At 38.7% G+C, this 18,697-nt stretch overlaps 1 protein-coding gene and 1 long non-coding RNA gene across 2 annotated transcripts; both read right to left on the bottom strand.

Annotated features, from left to right (window-relative positions):
- Positions 1–6,180: 6,180 nt before the first annotated feature.
- LOC141833408 (putative glycerol-3-phosphate transporter 1) lies at positions 6,181–8,882 on the bottom strand. Its single transcript, XM_074720839.1, is given in 4 exon segments — positions 6,181–6,977; positions 7,299–7,450; positions 7,452–8,314; positions 8,752–8,882. Coding segments are annotated over 3 exon segments (1,560 nt in total). The 5' UTR covers positions 8,291–8,314; positions 8,752–8,882; the 3' UTR covers positions 6,181–6,408.
- An 8,844-nt stretch (positions 8,883–17,726) lies between these two features.
- On the bottom strand, positions 17,727–18,495 carry LOC141832807 (uncharacterized). Its single transcript, XR_012602149.1, has 2 exons — positions 18,163–18,495; positions 17,727–18,025 (listed from the first exon to the last, which is right to left on the bottom strand). It is a non-coding gene; the product is annotated as an uncharacterized LOC141832807 (long non-coding RNA).
- Positions 18,496–18,697: the final 202 nt, after the last annotated feature.

Here is an 18,697-nt window from a genome sequence, read left to right as displayed (position 1 = left end):
TGTTAGGTCCAAAAGAATGTATGTATCTCCACAATAGCATGATATTGTCCACTTTGGGCCTAAGCCCTCATGGCTTTGCTCTTGGGCTCTACCCAAAAGGCCTCATGCCAATGGAGATACTTTCCATCCTTTTAACCCCATGATCTTTTCCATGTGCTTTAGATGTGGGACTATGTTTGCACCCTTGCAACCCAACAATTCCCCCCTCAAACAAAGGACCACAGGCCCCCCCTGAATCCTCGACCCACCAGGACTTTTTCACCTAGTCGCAACTAGGACTTTTTGCCCCTCGGTCCACCCGACCTACTAGGACTTTCACCTAGCCGCAACTAGGACTTTTTGCCCCTCGGTCCACCCGACCTACTAGGACTTTCACCTGGTGTCTGGTCCTTTTGATTCAGACACGGGAGCACCCACTTCCTTTGTTTTTTTAAGGTTCAAAGCACATGGTTAGATCTGGATCATGGCTCATCCGGCGGTTAGTCCGGTGAAGAGCGGTCTCGCTCTGATACCACTTGTTAGGTCCAAAAGAATGTATGTATCTCCACAATAGCATGATATTATCCACTTTGGGCCTAAGCCCTCATGGCTTTGCTCTTGGGCTCTACCCAAAAGGCCTCATGCCAATGGAGATACTTTCCATCCTTTTAACCCCATGATCTTTTCCATGTGCTTTAGATGTGGGACTATGTTTGCACCCTTGCAACCCAACAGAAAATTTTATGGAGTTATGATTAAGGGGGAGCTTATGATTTAAAAAGGTGTTTGAAAAAGTTAAATGATGTTTAGGGGGAGCCTAGTGGTTAAATCCTAAACTTATATAATCAAACACATTTTAAAATTCCTCAGGAATCCAAGAATATTTTCAAAGAAAAAGGATTCAAATTCATTAGGAAAGTTGATACAAACTTGGACATATATTGATTTTATTCTATCACTTTTGGATTTTATATCAAATTACCATATTTGAGACCAAAATTTTTCACGAATATTTTTCTCAAATAAGGTTAGTCATAAGTAATGTACGTGTGAAATTTCATGAATTTTTGAAACTCGTACAATTACTTATGCATTTTTCAAATTCGTCTCTGATAACTGAAATACAGGTTATCAGTCGACTGTGTCAGACTGCAGTCGACTGATCGACTGATATACTAGAAGTCGACTGATACTCCTGTTTTCAGCATATTTTGAGAAATCAAGTCATTTTTTCCCTCCGAAACGGTTGTTGGTGCAATATTAAAGAGGGATAAATATTTTTTAAGGATAACTTTACCCCACTTAGTCTATGCAATCACCTTTTGATCTTTGACAAAAAGGGGGAGAAATATGAATGTTTAAGTTAGAGAGAAAAATAAAGTTTTTCATGCTATTCATGCTATTCATGACTTTGTTAATACTCTTTGTTAATACTCTGATATATACTCTGATATCATGTGATTTATGCTTTACTTATCATGTTTTAATCACATGCTATGCTTTACATGATTTAAAGACCTAACTTAAACAAGGTTTTGCCAAACATCAAAAAGGGGGAGATTGTTGGTGCAATCTTTGCCCCAAGTGCATTGAGTTTCAATGTTTGGCTAAACCATGTTTGAAGTTAGGCAATACTTGTGATCTAACATGTGTGATGCAAGTTTGCAGGAAAGTCCAAGCGTAGTCTTGGCAAAGCAAAAGTCCAAGTGGGTAGTCTTGGCAAAGCAAAAGTCCAAGTGGGTAGTCTTGGCAAAGAAAAGTCCAAGTGGGAAGTCTGGGAAGGGCAAGGAAAAGTCCAAGTGGGTAGTCTTGGCAAGGACTTGACATGACGAAGCTGATGGAAGCATCTCAAGCTAGTGCAGGGAAGGCATGAGGTTGTGGGAGATGTTTGAAGGCCGAGGTCTAGGTCAAGAGAAGCTGAAATGTGATTTTTCAGCTTCACCAGTCGACTGGCCCTGCCAGCAGTCGACTGCTCATAAATCAGACGCACACAGAAAGATCAGTCGAGCCAGAGGAAGACAGGAGTCGACTGGGCAGTCGACTGGTGTTATGGTGAGTCGACTGTTGCCAGTCGACTGGTCTTGGACAGTCGACTGCTATTTGAACGTTGCAGAAAATTGGCAAGCATTTAATGCGCTTTAATGCGAGATTTTGTTGCCGATTGAAGGCATCAGTCGACTGGCCCTGCCAGCAGTCGACTGATGTTGCAGAGATTATAAAAGAAGCCTGCACGAGAACAACTCATCTTCTTCGCTATTCTTTTATTGCTTTGTGCTTCTTTTGAGAACTTGTTTGTTCTCCATTCTCTGCTTTCTTCCTCTCCTCTCAAACACTATTTCATATCATTCTTGAGGAGATCGAAAGAGTTGTAAAGGTTTCTCCGCCTTCGAGGGTTTTCGAGAAGGAGAAGATTCATAGTGCATCGGGTGTGTGCGTGCGTGTGGATCCTTGGATTAGTCACCTCTGCGGAGGTGGATACCAAGTAAACAAACCGGGTTAGCGTTGATCTCTTGTTTTCTCTTTTATATTTTTGCTTCCGCTAATCTCTGTGCAGAGAAAGATCAAGAAAAATCGAGAAACGCTATTCACCCCCCCTCTAGCGAACCAACCGATCCTAACAGGATCTGTTGCGACCATTGGAGAGGTCATCTGCTATTGTCGGAATTACTGCCAGATTTGCTGTTGGGTGTACTTGCCAGAATTTGTTGTTACCGGAAGTTTGTGAAGCTTTCGGAGAATGCTCGATCAATGTCGGAAAGGATTTTTGACTGTTTGTCTTATTTCAATAGTCAAAGGTTGACTACCAAAAATTATACCGGGAATACAATTGTCGATGATAGTTAAAAAGCTTCGAATATCTATCGCGACAAATGTTATTGCATATTTTTGGTTGTTTGTTTTTCTCTCGTATCGATCGTTGTCGATCGTTGACTAGTACCAAAGACGGTGGTATGACTCGTGACTTCGGAAGCCGTCTAGATGAAAACTTGGCGTGGATCACCAGTAGAGGCGGAACTTCGACAAGGGTTGCTCGATTGATGCCAACCTCGCTCAACGTCAGCTATCAGGTACGTGCAGAATAATTATTATTCCAAAAAATTTTAAATTTCAGTCATGTCTTGTACCTATTGTATCCTGTATTTGCATGCATGTGTTGTAATAATTAAATTTAATTATTAGTTTATTTTTACTGTATATATTTTTGAAATATGTAAACACGCGCAATGCACTGGGACAATCCCAATAGTTGGGACACACACTCAGGCCTCGTGGCTCACTGGAAGACTGAATGACCATGTTGGTTGACATGGCATGACCATGTTTGACTCTAGAGTCTCCTTGTCAAGGGCACAACATAGGACACGACCGTGTTAGGTGACATGACCAACTCATCTTTGGTGCTGGACAACCAATGTGTTGCTTTGATGCTTATTTTGCCTCTAAGGATGGTGCGTGTACATGGCAGGGGTTGCGGGGAGGACATGTACAAGGCTAGAATGAGGCTTTCATCTCCAAACATGTCTAAATGCCAAAATCTCCACCTCTTATCAATATAAAGCATAGACCACAGTCATCCGAACTAAAATGATAAAATGAATACAAATATTAAAAGTTTATATAAATATGCTTATGTAATGAAGTAAAAGTATGCTAAATGATACTGAAGATATATACATGAATCACACACATCAACTGATCTCAAATAAGAAGTTTGTTGGCATTTCAACCTAAGTTGAGTATCAAGTCGACTACTTTATCAGTTGATTGGTATCTTCATCAATCAACTTATCCAAATTATAAATCATAAATTCGACCAAACCACAACTTCATGATTTTGAGTTCATCAGTCGACTAACACTTTGATTCTAAGCACTCTAAGGGTAAATTAGCATCGTGTTAAGAGCCACCATGTCTCTAAGACTTTCTTATTTGCATAGGATAATGATGGGAAAGTCTTAACGTAGTCAACTTCTACTTACCAATAATTCATCATTGTCTATATCTAATTAACCTCAACTTACCCAAACTTCTAGTTCCTAAAGATTCCTTGGCTTTAAGACTTTGAATGCTTAGAAATAATTTTAGACTTCATCCATTTACTACTATTCAGTCAATCTTGACATACAAAACTTCCACTTGCCCAATCTCAAGTAACCTTGATCTACTAGGTCTTTCAGTACCCAGAGTTCACTTCTCTAGGACTAATCTTGTCTCGTATCTAATCACCATTAACCTATCGGGACTTCATCACTTACGTAGTGTTCACTCCTCTAAGACTTTATTATTTGTCAAACATCTGGTCCTCTATGATGTGTTTGAACTTTCATCATTGTCAAAAATCTAATCCTCCACAATTTGTTGACTTTCATCATTGCCCTACATTTAGTTCTCAACCTACTTAAACTTTCATTTATACGCCTAACATCCAATCATCCTTAACTTATTAAAACATCCATGACCAACACTTGTTGAGAAATTCTTCATTACTAAGTATCTGATCAACTTTCACCCACTTGATCTTTTTTCTTATCAACTTTCTGTAAGACTTCCACGTCTACTAACATCTGTTGAACCTACTAAAAGTCTAGTAAACTCGACCCATTTGGACTTCGTTCACTATTAAATATCTGATCAATCATGACCTACTTGACTCATTCAAATATATTACTCAAACATCAAAACACAACCTTGGTATATCAAGACCAAATTAAGTTTGATTACATCAACAAAACTTAGTTCACAATCCTAAGTATCAAACATATTTGGATAAGACCTCTAATGTTGGGATTCTCTAGAATGTCTAACCCATGAAAGGGAGTTTATTAATCAATTATATGTGACCATTATTAGGTCCTATAAATGTGACAAAGGATCTAAATTCCATTGCAATTTCTTTCTATATCCGTGTGTTAGGCAATGCTTTTGCATGCTTCTGTAATCAACAATTGAGTTGATGCCTAGTTATGACGATCTTGTTGCCATTTAGTATTGCAATACAAATGCAATTGTTACTCCATGAAAAACATTATTGATCTTGTAATAGTTGAGAACTGAATGGAGCAGTTTGACCAAAATTGCTCCCGTGTGAAGTAGTCTTAAACAAAAATGCTACATATATTAGTTTTGAACTTCTACATGAAACAAAACTAAGCAAGTGTGGAAGACAATTACATCTTACAACTTCATAGAATCCAATAAACACAATGAAATGATTTGACGAACATACAAATTCATACATGTTGTATCAATTTAGGCAAAACTACTACTTTATTAGAAACAACTCAAGATGCACATTTAGTCAATCGAATATTGCAGCTAGAACCTATAGAGTTGTAAGCTAAAAAAAAAAATGCAATTGTTACTGTCACTAATGAACATCGTTGATCATGTAGGAGTTCAAAACTTGTTAAAGTAGTTTTGACCAAAAGTGTCCCAACGTGGAGTAGTTTTAAATAAAAAATTATTATATCATGTATAACTTTAGACTTCCACATGAACAAAATCTAATTAGGTGTGAAAGAAGATTACATTACAACTTCATGAACCCCCAATGAACACAATGTAATAATTTGACAAACATGCAAATTGTATAATAATTTTGGATAAAACTACTATACTCTATTAGAAAAACACTCAGGATGCTTATTTAATTAATCGAATGTCATGCCTAGAACCTATAGAGTTTGTAAGCTACATTAATCTTTCAACTATTGGGCTTTGATTGTCAATGTAGTAGTTTTAGAACCGTGAAACCCTAATGTTGTTATATTGACATCATATGCTCCTCGGGGAGACTTAGCCATAAACTAATTAAAGCATCAGGCTAGTAGTCATACCTCCAAATTAAAGAACTTTCATCGAAAACCAATGAAGAACAAAAAGAAAGTGCAACAATTAAACAACGACGTAGAGCAAAAACACAAGGGACTAAGGATAAAACTTCAAAACTCAGTGGAAATGGCCTAAATTGAACCATCGCCCTTCCCTTTAATGCCCTTAAATCTCAAATTGTTGATTAAACGACCGGCCAAAAAGAGAGGAATATTTAGGGCATCAATATACCCTTTTAATATTGTTTAAAAATAAAATACTCTTTTGACTTTTGCCCAAGTATCATGTTTCCCTAAGCTTCAAAAATCCTTAAATTTATAGCAAACATTTTTCAGCAATCAAATGCCACACATTGTACGACCAAGCAACGAGCCCGCAATAGAATAGCCTTTAACCATAATAATTTACAGGAAGCATTTTTCAACAACCAAATGCCATTGCCACTAGCATTCTTGGTACGGGTCAAGCAATGAGCACACCTCTGTCAAAAAATTTCAATTAGTGTTCTTGCTTGCCACCCCTCCCCCTATGAATAGCATATCCATACTGAAATCTCATATCTCTTACCCCTCTATAAACAGCATATCCAACCTAATATCACACAAGTATCTCTGGAACAGAGGACCTTGATAACCTACCACTAGTTTGTGATTTAGCAGACTCAATCTTAGCAGACAATTCGGCTACGACGAGTTTGGTCAAAAGCAACCCAGCAACCAGAGCTGCTATCATCAACATTGTGAACACTGCGCTCCAGCTCCTAGTTGATAAATAACCTGTTAACAAAGGGCCAATAGCAGCACCGACTGAGCCAGTCCCATCAATGATAGCAGTTACAGTGGCCAAGGCTCGGGAGTTGCCATTTAGGGAGCTATGAGTACCCAAATCGGCTGATACAGCTGTTGTTATTAGTGCATAGGGGCCATTGACAAATATACCGGCGACAAACATAAGAATGATATTCCACCACAAGGAGATGCTTCCGTAGAGGCGGTAGAAGAAGAGAGCAGGAATGGCACAGTAGATGAAACTAGCTGCTGTTATTGCTCGGGCATCCAGGCGATCGGAGATGTGGCCGGCAAGGATGCCGCCTACTACACCTCCAACATCAAACAGCGTTGACAGTGTCCCAGCAGTTGAGTCAGACAAGTATTTCCCATCCACAGCTGCAAATGAACATAAAATCATGGCTTTAGAAGTTAGAACAGATAACTAGGCATATGAAATTAAAACAACAACAACAACAACAACAAAAACACTGAGATAAGAATTCTGATGTCGAGCAAATCATATCCTTTTGCAAAAATTCAATGCTTGCATACTTTGGATTTATCTCATATACTGGAATTCATCGAAACTTATTAAATTGGTTTAAATTTTCACAAAAAACTGAATTCATCTATGCTAATCAAATATTAAACAACTTATATCTGTTGCATGAGTCTATCAGTATCAAACTTAATTCAGGAACATGGATGAAGTTCTACCTGTGTGGCTGATGTAAAAGGGAAGCCAATAAAGGAAGGTATATGCCACCAACTTGGAGAAGAATAGACAAAGAGCAAATGGCGCAACACCAGGAATTCTCCATGCCTCAAGAAAGCCTACTGCTCTTTCCTTTTCTACCAAGTGGCCTTCTAAGAGGCTCGACAATATTATCTTTTTCAGCGAATTCTTGCTCGTGGGTTTCCTCATTCTCAATTCCCATTTTGTCAGGACTAACAGGCAAGAAGAAGAAGACCATCAACCCAACAGAGGCGATGAACAATCCAGGAACCACGAAGGAGTAACCCCAGCCATACTTGAGCATGGCAGCAGCAATTAATGATCCAGTTATATTGCCTATTGAGGTGTGCGCATTCCAGATGCCCATGATTAGCCCTCTCTTCTTCTTCCCGAACCAATTCCCGACGACTGCAACCACCGATGGCCAACCAGTGGACTGGAACAGACCAGCTAGCATCTGAACCAAGAGGAAATAATAGAAACTGTGCAAATTGAGCCAGTAACCAACCCCAAACAACGACGTGAAAATTCCAGTCCCTATCATCCCAAGAGTAAGAATGATTCTTAAGTCAAACCGGTCGCCTAAATGCCCAGCAAAGTACATTCCGACTGAATAGCTCGCTAGGAAAGCAACATCGATCTGACCAAGCAAGGCGGTGCCGTCCGGAGCGTCAAATGGAGCCCAGCCTTTCTTAAGCCCTGGCCTGTGCTCTGCTCCACGAAAGTAAATCCTTGGCCAGTGGGAGAATCCCAGCTGGGTTGTCTCTGGATCCAGGACGCTCTTGACGATGCTCGTAGTCTTCCTGGTGGCGTGGTAAGATGCATAGGCCACGAAGGTAAAGACTAGCACAATTGCTTGGTAGGTTGTGAAGGAAAAGGATGTGGCTCTGACGTGCTCAAGGAATCGAACACCTGCTGGCCTTTGGTTTTGCATCTTTCTTCTCTTTTCACTCACTTCGCTCGCTGAGCCCATGAACTGATTTCAGTATGTCTTGCGCTGGAACAAGGATGAGAAAGATGAATCCACAAAAATAAAAAAAGTCAATAACTTTGGACAAACTACAGCATGAACGATCGACTCACAGACAACTACTCAGTAATGCAATAAAACAACGGCAGGTCGGCTAACAGGAAGACAGGGCCCAAGGAAACAATCAAGTCTTGCCAACGACAAGTTTTCCATAGGAACACTCAACCAGCCCCAACGATTCCTCGACATGATTTTCATCACACAATTCAGAATCATACCCCTTTAAATTATACAACTTGAGGATCAAAATCTCATCACACTATCGAGAATCAATCACACGAGAAGATAAAGAAATACGAAGCATCAACTAGAAGAGGAGAGGACAAGTCGCGAGTGTGCGCGTAGAACAACGAATGAAGAGACAAAAATGGATTAGTACCCGAGAGGAAAGTTGAGATCTTTACCCGAGGCACCGTTGTTTTAGGATAAAGAAGGCAGAACAGACTCCGTGACGCTCCTTGGAATTAAGGCGTTGGGCAGTTGGATTGCTTGAAGCTGACGGTAAGAGGAGGAGGGCGTGCGATGCGGGGATTTGTAGACACGCAAGGCAATGGCGCGGTGGAATGGCAGCGGCCAGTAGGTTTGCACCTGCACCAAAATCACGCTGATGCCCCTCCGCTGACAAAGCGGACCAAGGGGTTTCTTCGACCATTTACGCCGGCGCCCAGCAACAGCCACGAGATATTCTGGGAATATACCATGGGAATCGAACGTGGCGTGTGCAAGACTCCGTACTCCAATGGGGCCCACGATTTTTGTTGTTTTTTGTTTTTTTATTAGCTACCATTTTTATCCCTCCGTCCAGCATAATACATAAAGCTTGCTTTATGCTCACCCATCCAGAATTAATAAAAAAGGGGGAATTACGGTTCCTTTCTTACATTTTTTTTTTCATCCATTTTTTTTTACATCCTTCAACTTTTTTTCTTGACCCTCCAATTATTCATTCCCTTCCTTTTTTTTTTTTAAGCAGCTACCTTTCCACTGGTTTTCATACCGTGGAGGTGGATATGGTTGCGTACGCCATTAACGTTAAGCAGCTACCTACCATTCCACTGGTAGTAGATGTCTGGATCATACCGTGGAGGTGGATATGGTTGCGTACGCCATTAACGGGAAGAATGAAAAATAGTCATATAAATATTATTATTATAATAAAAGATAAAGTAAGTTTTTTTCCCTAACGCTCAAACACGTCCTAATCCATCGCGGAGTTGACGTCAAAGAAATCACGTCCACAACATCGGCCTTCGATTGACATCAATAGGCGGCGGGCACACCGGAGGACCGATGTCACAATAATTCTGGAGGAAGGAGAGGAGGATCTCAAGCGGATGAAAAAGAATGCTATCAAATTGGCACATTTTTTTTTATAACACCATATGTGGAAAGAGAAATGAAAAACGATAATGGTTAATACTAGAAAAATCACAGTGAAGCACCAATTGAAGAAAATAATTCGAGCTGACTAGAAAAAAATAAACAACAAGACAAAAATATATTCACAGGATCAACGTATGAGTAAAGTATACACCGTTCATGAGGAAAAACCTTCTTTCATAATCAACTAGGAAAATAATGTCATCAGAGTGGTTCCTTCCTGCCCAGCGGACCACTCACATTTCTAAATATCTCTCACTCAAGCAGAAAGAGTCTTTGATTATTTATCTAATGGAAAATTAAGACATCTTTTTTTGGTCCCCAAACGATGTGACAGGAGTTCGATCGGAGATAATGAAACATTATCTACATGTCGAGATGGATGTCCACCCGATTAAGTAGAAAGACACCACTTTGACCCCAGAAAAAGATAAGATTGTACGTGAAGAAGTGCAAAAGTTATTAGAAGCAAAACATGTGCAAAAGGTACAATACCCGATCTAGTTATCAAATATGGTATTAATACTTAAACCATCCAAAAAGCAACATATATGTGTCGACTTTTGAGATCTGAACAAGGCATGTCCTAAAGACTGTTATCCCTTATCACGCGTCAACTAGTTGATGGACTCTACTATCAATCACCAATTCATATCTATAACGTCCGCCTACCAAGGATATCATCAAATCTCCTTAGCTAAAGCTAATCAAAGCAAAGTCAATTTCATCATAGTAGACTATTGGAATCGTCCCGGTGCAATATACGCGTATTTACAAGTTTTGTAAACGTGTACAGTGGAAATAAATAATTAATTAAACTAATTATTATTACAACACACGCATGTATAATAGAAATAACAACGTATAAGGCATGACAGGAAATTAATTTTTTTTAAATAATAAATTATTTTAAGCGTACCTTTCCGATGACATTTGAGCAGGATTGATATCAATTGAGCGATCCTTGTCGAAGTCCCGCCTCTATTGGTGATCCACGCCAAGCTCCCATCTGGATGGCTTCGGAAGCCATGAGTCGCATCATCATCCTCAATACTAGCCGATGATCGATGACGATCGAATCGAGAGAAGCCTTATTCTGAAAATCATGCAACAACGTTTGTCGCGTTCATTCTGGGACTTTCTAACTATCACTGAGAATCGTATTCTCGGTGTAGTTTTCGATGATCAATCTTAGACCGCCAAATTAGGACAAATAAATGAAAACTCTTTCCATCAATGATGGAACAATCTCCGAAAGCTTTGCAAGCTTTCGCAAGACTGATAGATGGTCATCGTACGACCAGGATTGATTAGAACGGTCGAAAAATTGATCTGATGGCTGGAAACAATTTCTGACGATTGAACAATCAATTCCAACGACAAAACCATTATACAATCAGAGCCTTCCCTTTCTTCTCCCACACAGCTACACACAAAACCCTAAAACCATGGTTGCGAGAACCCTTCTTACAAAACCAACAGTTTGCTTCTCCTCTCCCTTGTGGTCGGCGAAGGTCTCAGCGTTCCACACGTTCTCACGCAGCCGACGAGGCTTCCATCCGGCGGTCAGCGAGTAGATAAGATCGACGACTGTCCATCAGATGGGGTTCAATGCGATTCCTCTGCTTTAAAGGAAAAATCGTGCTTCTCTCGCGTAGCTGCCATCGGGCGGACAGTCGGCCATTGACGACACCGCTATGCTCGGGAAGCTAGGACGCCGGCGCCTGCACAAGGAAGAAAGGGAAGAAGAGGACGTTGGCGCTTGCACGGGAAGAAAGGGAAGAAGAGGACGTCTGACGCTTGCACCAGAAGAAAGGGAAGAAGAGGACACCGACAGCCTCTCCCTTCTTACCCTAGGGTTTCTCCACCTTCTATCGCGCGACGTCAGGGCGGTGATGACCATGGCTTTCTGGTCGCGATCCCTGTTTTAAAGGGGTTCACGACTCTGCTTCTCATGTCGAGAAGAAGGTGGGTCATCGGCGCTATAGTAGTGAACCGGAGGAGAAAAAACAAAAATAAAAAAAAATCCTAAACCGAATTCTACTGTAGCAAACCAAATCAGACTGGGTTCATTTGGGATTTATTATAGCAAATCAGATTCCAACTTGGTTCGCTCAGTTCACTAACCAAACGAACTTCGATTTGAACCAAACTAATTCTATTTGATTCATCTTCACAAGACGAAACTTCTCATCGCATCCGTTCTGCCAAAACCTCTTCCATCATGAACCAAACTAAGTTGGTTCAAATTTGATTCAAAACCTAATCATTTGGTTCACTAACCAAACAACCTCTGATTTGAATGAAATCAGTTTTCGTTGATTTTGTCTTCATAAGACGAATTCCATCATATTGTCCTTTGTTCGGTCTAATCAGACTTTATTTATCTCGTTCTGAGAATTCAATTTTTAAACTCATTTTAAGTCCTTCAGAGAACTTATAGTGCATATGACCCAATAGGTTCCCGGTTATGTTGACCATCCATAATTAACTATTAATTACGGAATGATTATGAGTGACACCTAGTAGTACATCATGATCCCCCAATTGATCGAAAAATCAATGATTGATTCTAAAACATTTCAAAACCCTTCAACAGCTATATTGAATCGGGCCTCGTTTCTTTCATCGTCTTATACTGCTTGGTTCAGGACATGGTATATATGTCGGTCCCCACTAGGCTGACTACGTCATACCTAGCCCAAACTATCTTTCTTCTCCTGTGGATTCAAGTTACTTGTACATGTATCCCAAGAATACCGTACTCTTGACATGTAATGCTTTGGCCAAAGGCTTTTAGTAACAATCTTGATAAGCGACCGCAGGGTATATGTCTCCTTTTTCAAGGAGCGGTGAATCCTTTGTATGCTATTCAAACACCTTTAGGCACTTTGACTTATACCCAATTATCTCGGGTGGATGTTTTGTGAATTTTTTATTTATATACATTTCCCCTTATTTATTTTATCACTTACACCCATCAAAATTAATTATTTATTTAACCAAACTCCAATTTATCGCTAAAGTAATATAGAGAGGTCCGGATCGTCTCTCTTGGACTCAATGACAAGAAATTTATCCTAGACATTCATGGTGTAGGGGTTTTTATTGCAACTTTATTCCTAAAATTTACAAATGAAGATCAAATTAAATCTACAATTAATAAAGAATCCTAAATCTACATTATTTACAAATTAAATCTAATCATGCATCCTATTTACACATTATACATACAACAAACCTTTTTACAATTTAAAAATCATTCAAATAATACATACAACATGGATTTCACTTTGTACAACATAAGCACACATACATGATAAATTCTACAACATGCATCATACACAACATACTTACTTAACCATATACAACTAAGAACATATGTACAGCATAAACAACATGATAACAACAATAATCACATACATCATACTAAGATACATAAGAATACAATATGAAACATAGACTCAACATATACAGTTTCCTACAATAGCTAAGTCATAATAATTTACAAACACTTTACAATCCGTATTTCTTATTCACAAGCTTATTCAAATTCTACAACACAACACCATATTATATTCTACAACAGGTACATTCACAACACTTGAACATATTCAACACACATTCACTACAACATAAAATCAATCCAACACAATTCCCTTATAACAAAACCTAACTGCCATGCTCAAGCTCATTCACTAACAAGAATACAAGTTGTTCAACTCATTCAAATAGTGAAATACCATATACGGCTAAACACAATTAAATCCCAACCTTTTCATAAATGTTAGAGTTATACAACAATCACAACAACACAGCTACAAAGAACACCAACTCAATTATCGTTAATAACACCAACTCAACATCTCAGCATGAATTTCATTCATTCTACAACGCTTATTTCATGTGCACACGACTCACAACACAACTTAATCATAAAGCCGACTTCTCAACTATCCATGTACCCTTAAACAAACAACCATCTTAACGGTTCAATTTACAACAAAACCAATTACATTCATCCACTCCACCGAAAACTATACAGCTTCAAGTTATCAGAAACCTAACCAAACAACCAATGAGAATCCAACAGAAAGGAACAGGGGTTTCGATTCACTAAATCAACAGAACAACAATCACCAAGAAAAATAAGGTTAGAGTTAGGGTTAATATCAAGGTTAGGGGTTAAGGTTAATCACAATCTATTCACAAACATAGAACATTGAACAACAATCAACAATTAACAGAACAGAGAAGAAATGGATGACAGTGGCTAGAGAAGTAGAGTTCTTCCCTTTTCCAAATCGGCACAGAACAGGAGAACATCAACAATCTCTGGTTGATAGCACCTACGGGACAATGGACCTTGCTGGAGAACCCTCACAGCTTGGCACAACCGGAGAAGACGGAAGGCTCGAATCTTCAGACGCTATTCTGATGCCCTGCTGAAATCACAGACAAAGCAATCAGGAACAGGAACTAAGACTTTAATCCTTACCTTGCCCCATTTCCGGTGACAGTGGCGACGAAGACGACCGGAACCTCTGCTGAACCACAGACAGAGTCCGGTGGAACCCTGTTGAACCACAGACGGAACTCAACAATTTCTGGCGCTTCTGATGAGGCGGAGGATGGAGCTGTTGCCGACTGCCGATGCTGGAGAACCCTCACAAAGGCGGAGCCAACGACAGAGGAAGGGAGAAGGAGAATTGCCGGAGCTCTCTGCAGAAACACTCAGCGGCGTCGATGCTCGGCAACCGGAGGTAGCTGACCCTTGCTTTGCGCTGATCGGAAGGAGGAAGGGGACGGCGAGCGCCCGACGGGGCTCGGATCGTGGCAGCGACGAGGCGAAAACGATGAACAGTGCTCGCGATTTTGGGAAGCACTGTAGCTTCCCAAAATCGCGAGTGAACCCCCGAATGAATGAACCGGTGTTCGCCTTTTAACCGTGCGTGTGAACCGGCTTGAACCGCATGAACCGGGTCTTTTGGCTTGAAATGGGCTGATTGAGTCAAGTTATTGGGCTAGGCTGAGTTTGGATTGATTGAATTAGGGCTGATTAAGCCCAATTTGAACCTTAATCTGATTTGAATCACTTTTGAGCTTGACTTTTAACCTGGTTGAGTCAAATTGAGTTTGATTTGAGTCCAACTCGAACTAGGACCATCTTAATTTCCTGAAAAAAAAAATAAAATACAATAAACTAATATCCAAAAATTTCTATAAATCAAGGAAAAAATAGAATAAGCATTAAAAATTTACCCGACATTAATATCAGCCCAAAAATCTAATTTATTCACAAGAAATATAATCAAAACAGTCCAATCTAACCCTAATTTACCCTGTCAAATAGCCAATTATCACCCAGCCACCCTCGGAGAAAGTCAGATCCGTCGGTCGGAGCTCCTGGTCACCAGCGACCACCGCGGCATCTGCACCAGCCTCGGATGAGAGCACAATCGCGCGATCAGGAGAGAAGAAGAAGCTCGCGAGCTTGAGTGAAAGAAACGCTGATCGGAGTTTAAAACAAGTTTTAACGGGTTAACGAAGCCAGATCCATTACCCAATTGGACTGATTAAATGAGCTTCAACAGTAAAACCCAAATTTGAAGCGCAAACCCAATAGCAACCTAGACTTTAATAACAGTCATTAGAGGTAAGGTTTAATGAGATATATAATTAAACTTGTTTACCTCATTTAATCCTCCAATAAATCAACTTAGATCAATAATAATATTAATTTATTTTTCAACTAACCCCCTTTAATCTAAATTAAATAGTCATACCTCATAGCAGATTTTCATAGGCCATTTATTGAACACACATTCTACCCGTGATGTTGTTCCAAATACTCTAAGCAAGAGGCTTCATTAGATATAATCCACCATTGTACACAATCTAATCTGGCAACATCATTCCTTCATTGGAAGTCTGAACAATTCGATCGAGTTTATATTGTTGTTCAATCACATGGTTGATCTTGAATTGGTGGTTTCACTCCAAATAAACTTGGAATTGCAATCAATCATTCTCCTTCAATATTGTCTTTTATGGCGCAAATAAATTTCATCATCTTCGTGCATTCCTTTGTTTTTGTTTCATGCCATTTGTTGAATCAGCTGGAACTGAGAGAATATAATATATGAATCAAATTGATGGGAATAAAATAAAATTTCATATTTTTTCCCCATTTTCTCTCAAAAGATAGAGATAATTGATCATTCTTATTCCAGATTTGTAAAAATGTCAAATTAGTCTTCATAAGCATAATAAATTCTTTGAAATTATAAAAGAAGATTAGAATGAGCATCCCTCGAAGCATTCTAGAACACTTCAATCTCTACTAACCTCTAGGAGACAATTTCGAGAATCCCTCGATCCCTACAAACCTCTAAGAGATCGAATCTCTTCCTTTTATGCTAATGTTAATTGCCACTAACTCAATTGCCTCTAAGAATCATGCAACATTCGCCTTTTGACTTAATATAGTAAAAACATGTGAAATGAATGATGATAAATGAATGTCAGATTGAGTATTTTGGGTCAGTAAAGCATTTTACTTAGATATGTACTCGACTACAGAATACATATTCTGAGTCGAAGTTCACAAATAAGCTTGAAGTCAAATAGATTCAATTTCCTAAAATGTTTCTCAAAATCAAATAATCAAGTCAATCATAGACTAACTATTTATGAATAAAATATTTTATTTTAATTTGAGTTGACTAAATTGAAATTTAATCAAATGAATTTGCTTGTCGACTGCTTAGTTAGTCAATTGTGTTTGTGTCTTTGTATTGGGTCGATCAGAATGGTCATAAGTTGACTCAAGATTTATTCTTTACAATATATGGTTCGTGGCTATAAGATTTAAATTGACTAGGATGAGCAAAGGCAAATAGAACCATGTCAACAATAAAAAATCACAAGATTATCCAAGTCACTCAACTAACTAAAAATCAAGTCGATTAAAGAAATAATCATGTGATTATCTAGATGACTCGACTGTTAATAATCAATTTTAATTGAGCAAAGATGTTGCCTAAACATGAGCTGTGATGAAAAGTTAGATTAATTTTTATTATGATGGTAACATATGTACTTTTCAACACTCAGTGCCAAAAGCATGAAACGCTAGCGTCAACCACTTGTCATGCTCTTATGCCAGACAAGAAGAAATGATGGACAATAATTTCAACTCACATTGATCATTCCCTAAATAATAGGAAAGTCTAATCACCCTCTAAAACCTTTATCGCCTTATGCAATTGTGAACTTAAGTTGAAAAATGCTCTAATGCTATTTTTTCTCAATTAAAATGTATATATATTTTTTTAAAAACTTTATTAACTAAGGGGTTTTATTGAAAAAAACTCATTTTTTACCTTTTAAAAGGACTCTTCTCTTCCCTTTTTTACTTTATGAATTCTCCTTTTAGCTCTTCTTTTTCTTTCTCCTCGTTCAGAGTTGTAAAGTTCCAAAGTTTACTATAACTTGAAACTTAGAATACTCCTATTTTGAATTAAAGGTGGTGTGGTTGTATTTTTAAAGATGATTGTTGATAAATTGTAAATACATAGGTAGAACAATATCATCTTTAAAGAGAAAAAGTCTAATCCTTTTCTTTCCATCTTAAATCTCTTATTCAAAAGGATAAACTTACCTAAAAATGTGTATCAACATATGAAAGGATGGGTGGCTAAGCAATTAACATGTGATGGTTTTGAAAAATACAACATCATTTCTTCTGCAAAAAGGTGGATTCACACCTAACGGCTGGACCCGGTCGGCCCACGACCATCTGTGAGGAGATAAATCGAGAAAGTGCAGTTGGTTACGAGAAAAATACAACATCGACCATACCCAAAGGGTATTCCAATGATTGGCAATTTAAGATCCTAGATTTTGACATTACCTGATCATACAAATCCCCAACTTATCATCGTGCCTCAAGTTGCACAAGTAAACAAAGTACTGAAAGCCGCCTTTGCTACGGTGGTACATCAAATCCAAAAGTGCATATATACATATTTTGTAAGCTATCTGAATAGATTTATTTGTTTACATTGCCAATGCATAGACATGGCTCATAGTGATGCGTAAGATGCACATAACACACATAATAGTAAATAAAGGGCAAAAAATGTGCACGAATTAGCATTTAAATCCTTTGCAAACCATGAACCAGAGGGCAAGTATCACTGCAAGGACAATAACAGCTACCATCAGTTTGAATCGAAGGCTCTGCAACCACATCCTCCTCCGGAGTTGCCTGCCGTGCCTCTGGAAATTGTCAGCCTTAAACAAACACCAACAGATAAGAGAAAGGTCAGCATTACAATTTCCCTTGTATCTCAAAGACTACAAGACTGATAAAACACCAAGCAAAAGCCCAATTGTCTCTGTTAACGTTATATAAAAAAACGACAACGTACCTGAAACTGCAAACTTTGAGTCTTGTCCACCAAAAGTTCAATTTTCTCACCTCGATCTAGAACCTAGGAAGATACAAGCTTAATTTTAATACCAGCAAGCAACAAACATTAGTTGAGTTTTAAACTGAAAAAGAAATATTGAATAGTCACAGGATATCAGATTGGCTCAACTGCTCAAGGACGTAGCACAACCTACTTGCATACCTTAGGATTAAAGAAAGTGGAAATTTATCTTGTAGTATAATAACTATGAAAAAAAATCACAAAATATGAAAGGCAGAATTATATGGCATTTTAGCTCAAGGTTAAGTAGCACAACCTACTCGCGGACATCGAAATAAAAAGTGGAAATTTATCTTGTAGTAAAAAAACTATGAAAAAAAAATTCAGAGAGACTGAGTTATATGGCATTCCTATTTAAATGATTGACAAATAATTGTTCAAGAGTGCTCTCCTAGGAATATGGTAGGATACATATAAGTGCAAATATTTTAATTCTGCTACCAAGCTTTAATTTTTCTGAAGTATCTCATAG

The sequence above is a fragment of the Curcuma longa genome, chromosome 8 (genome assembly GCF_044706935.1).
Source record: "Curcuma longa cultivar G26 ecotype Majalengka, Jawa Barat chromosome 8, ITB_CL_G26_1.1, whole genome shotgun sequence".
NCBI lineage: Eukaryota > Viridiplantae > Streptophyta > Magnoliopsida > Zingiberales > Zingiberaceae > Curcuma > Curcuma longa.
This window is presented reverse-complemented; position numbering and strand designations above follow the sequence as displayed.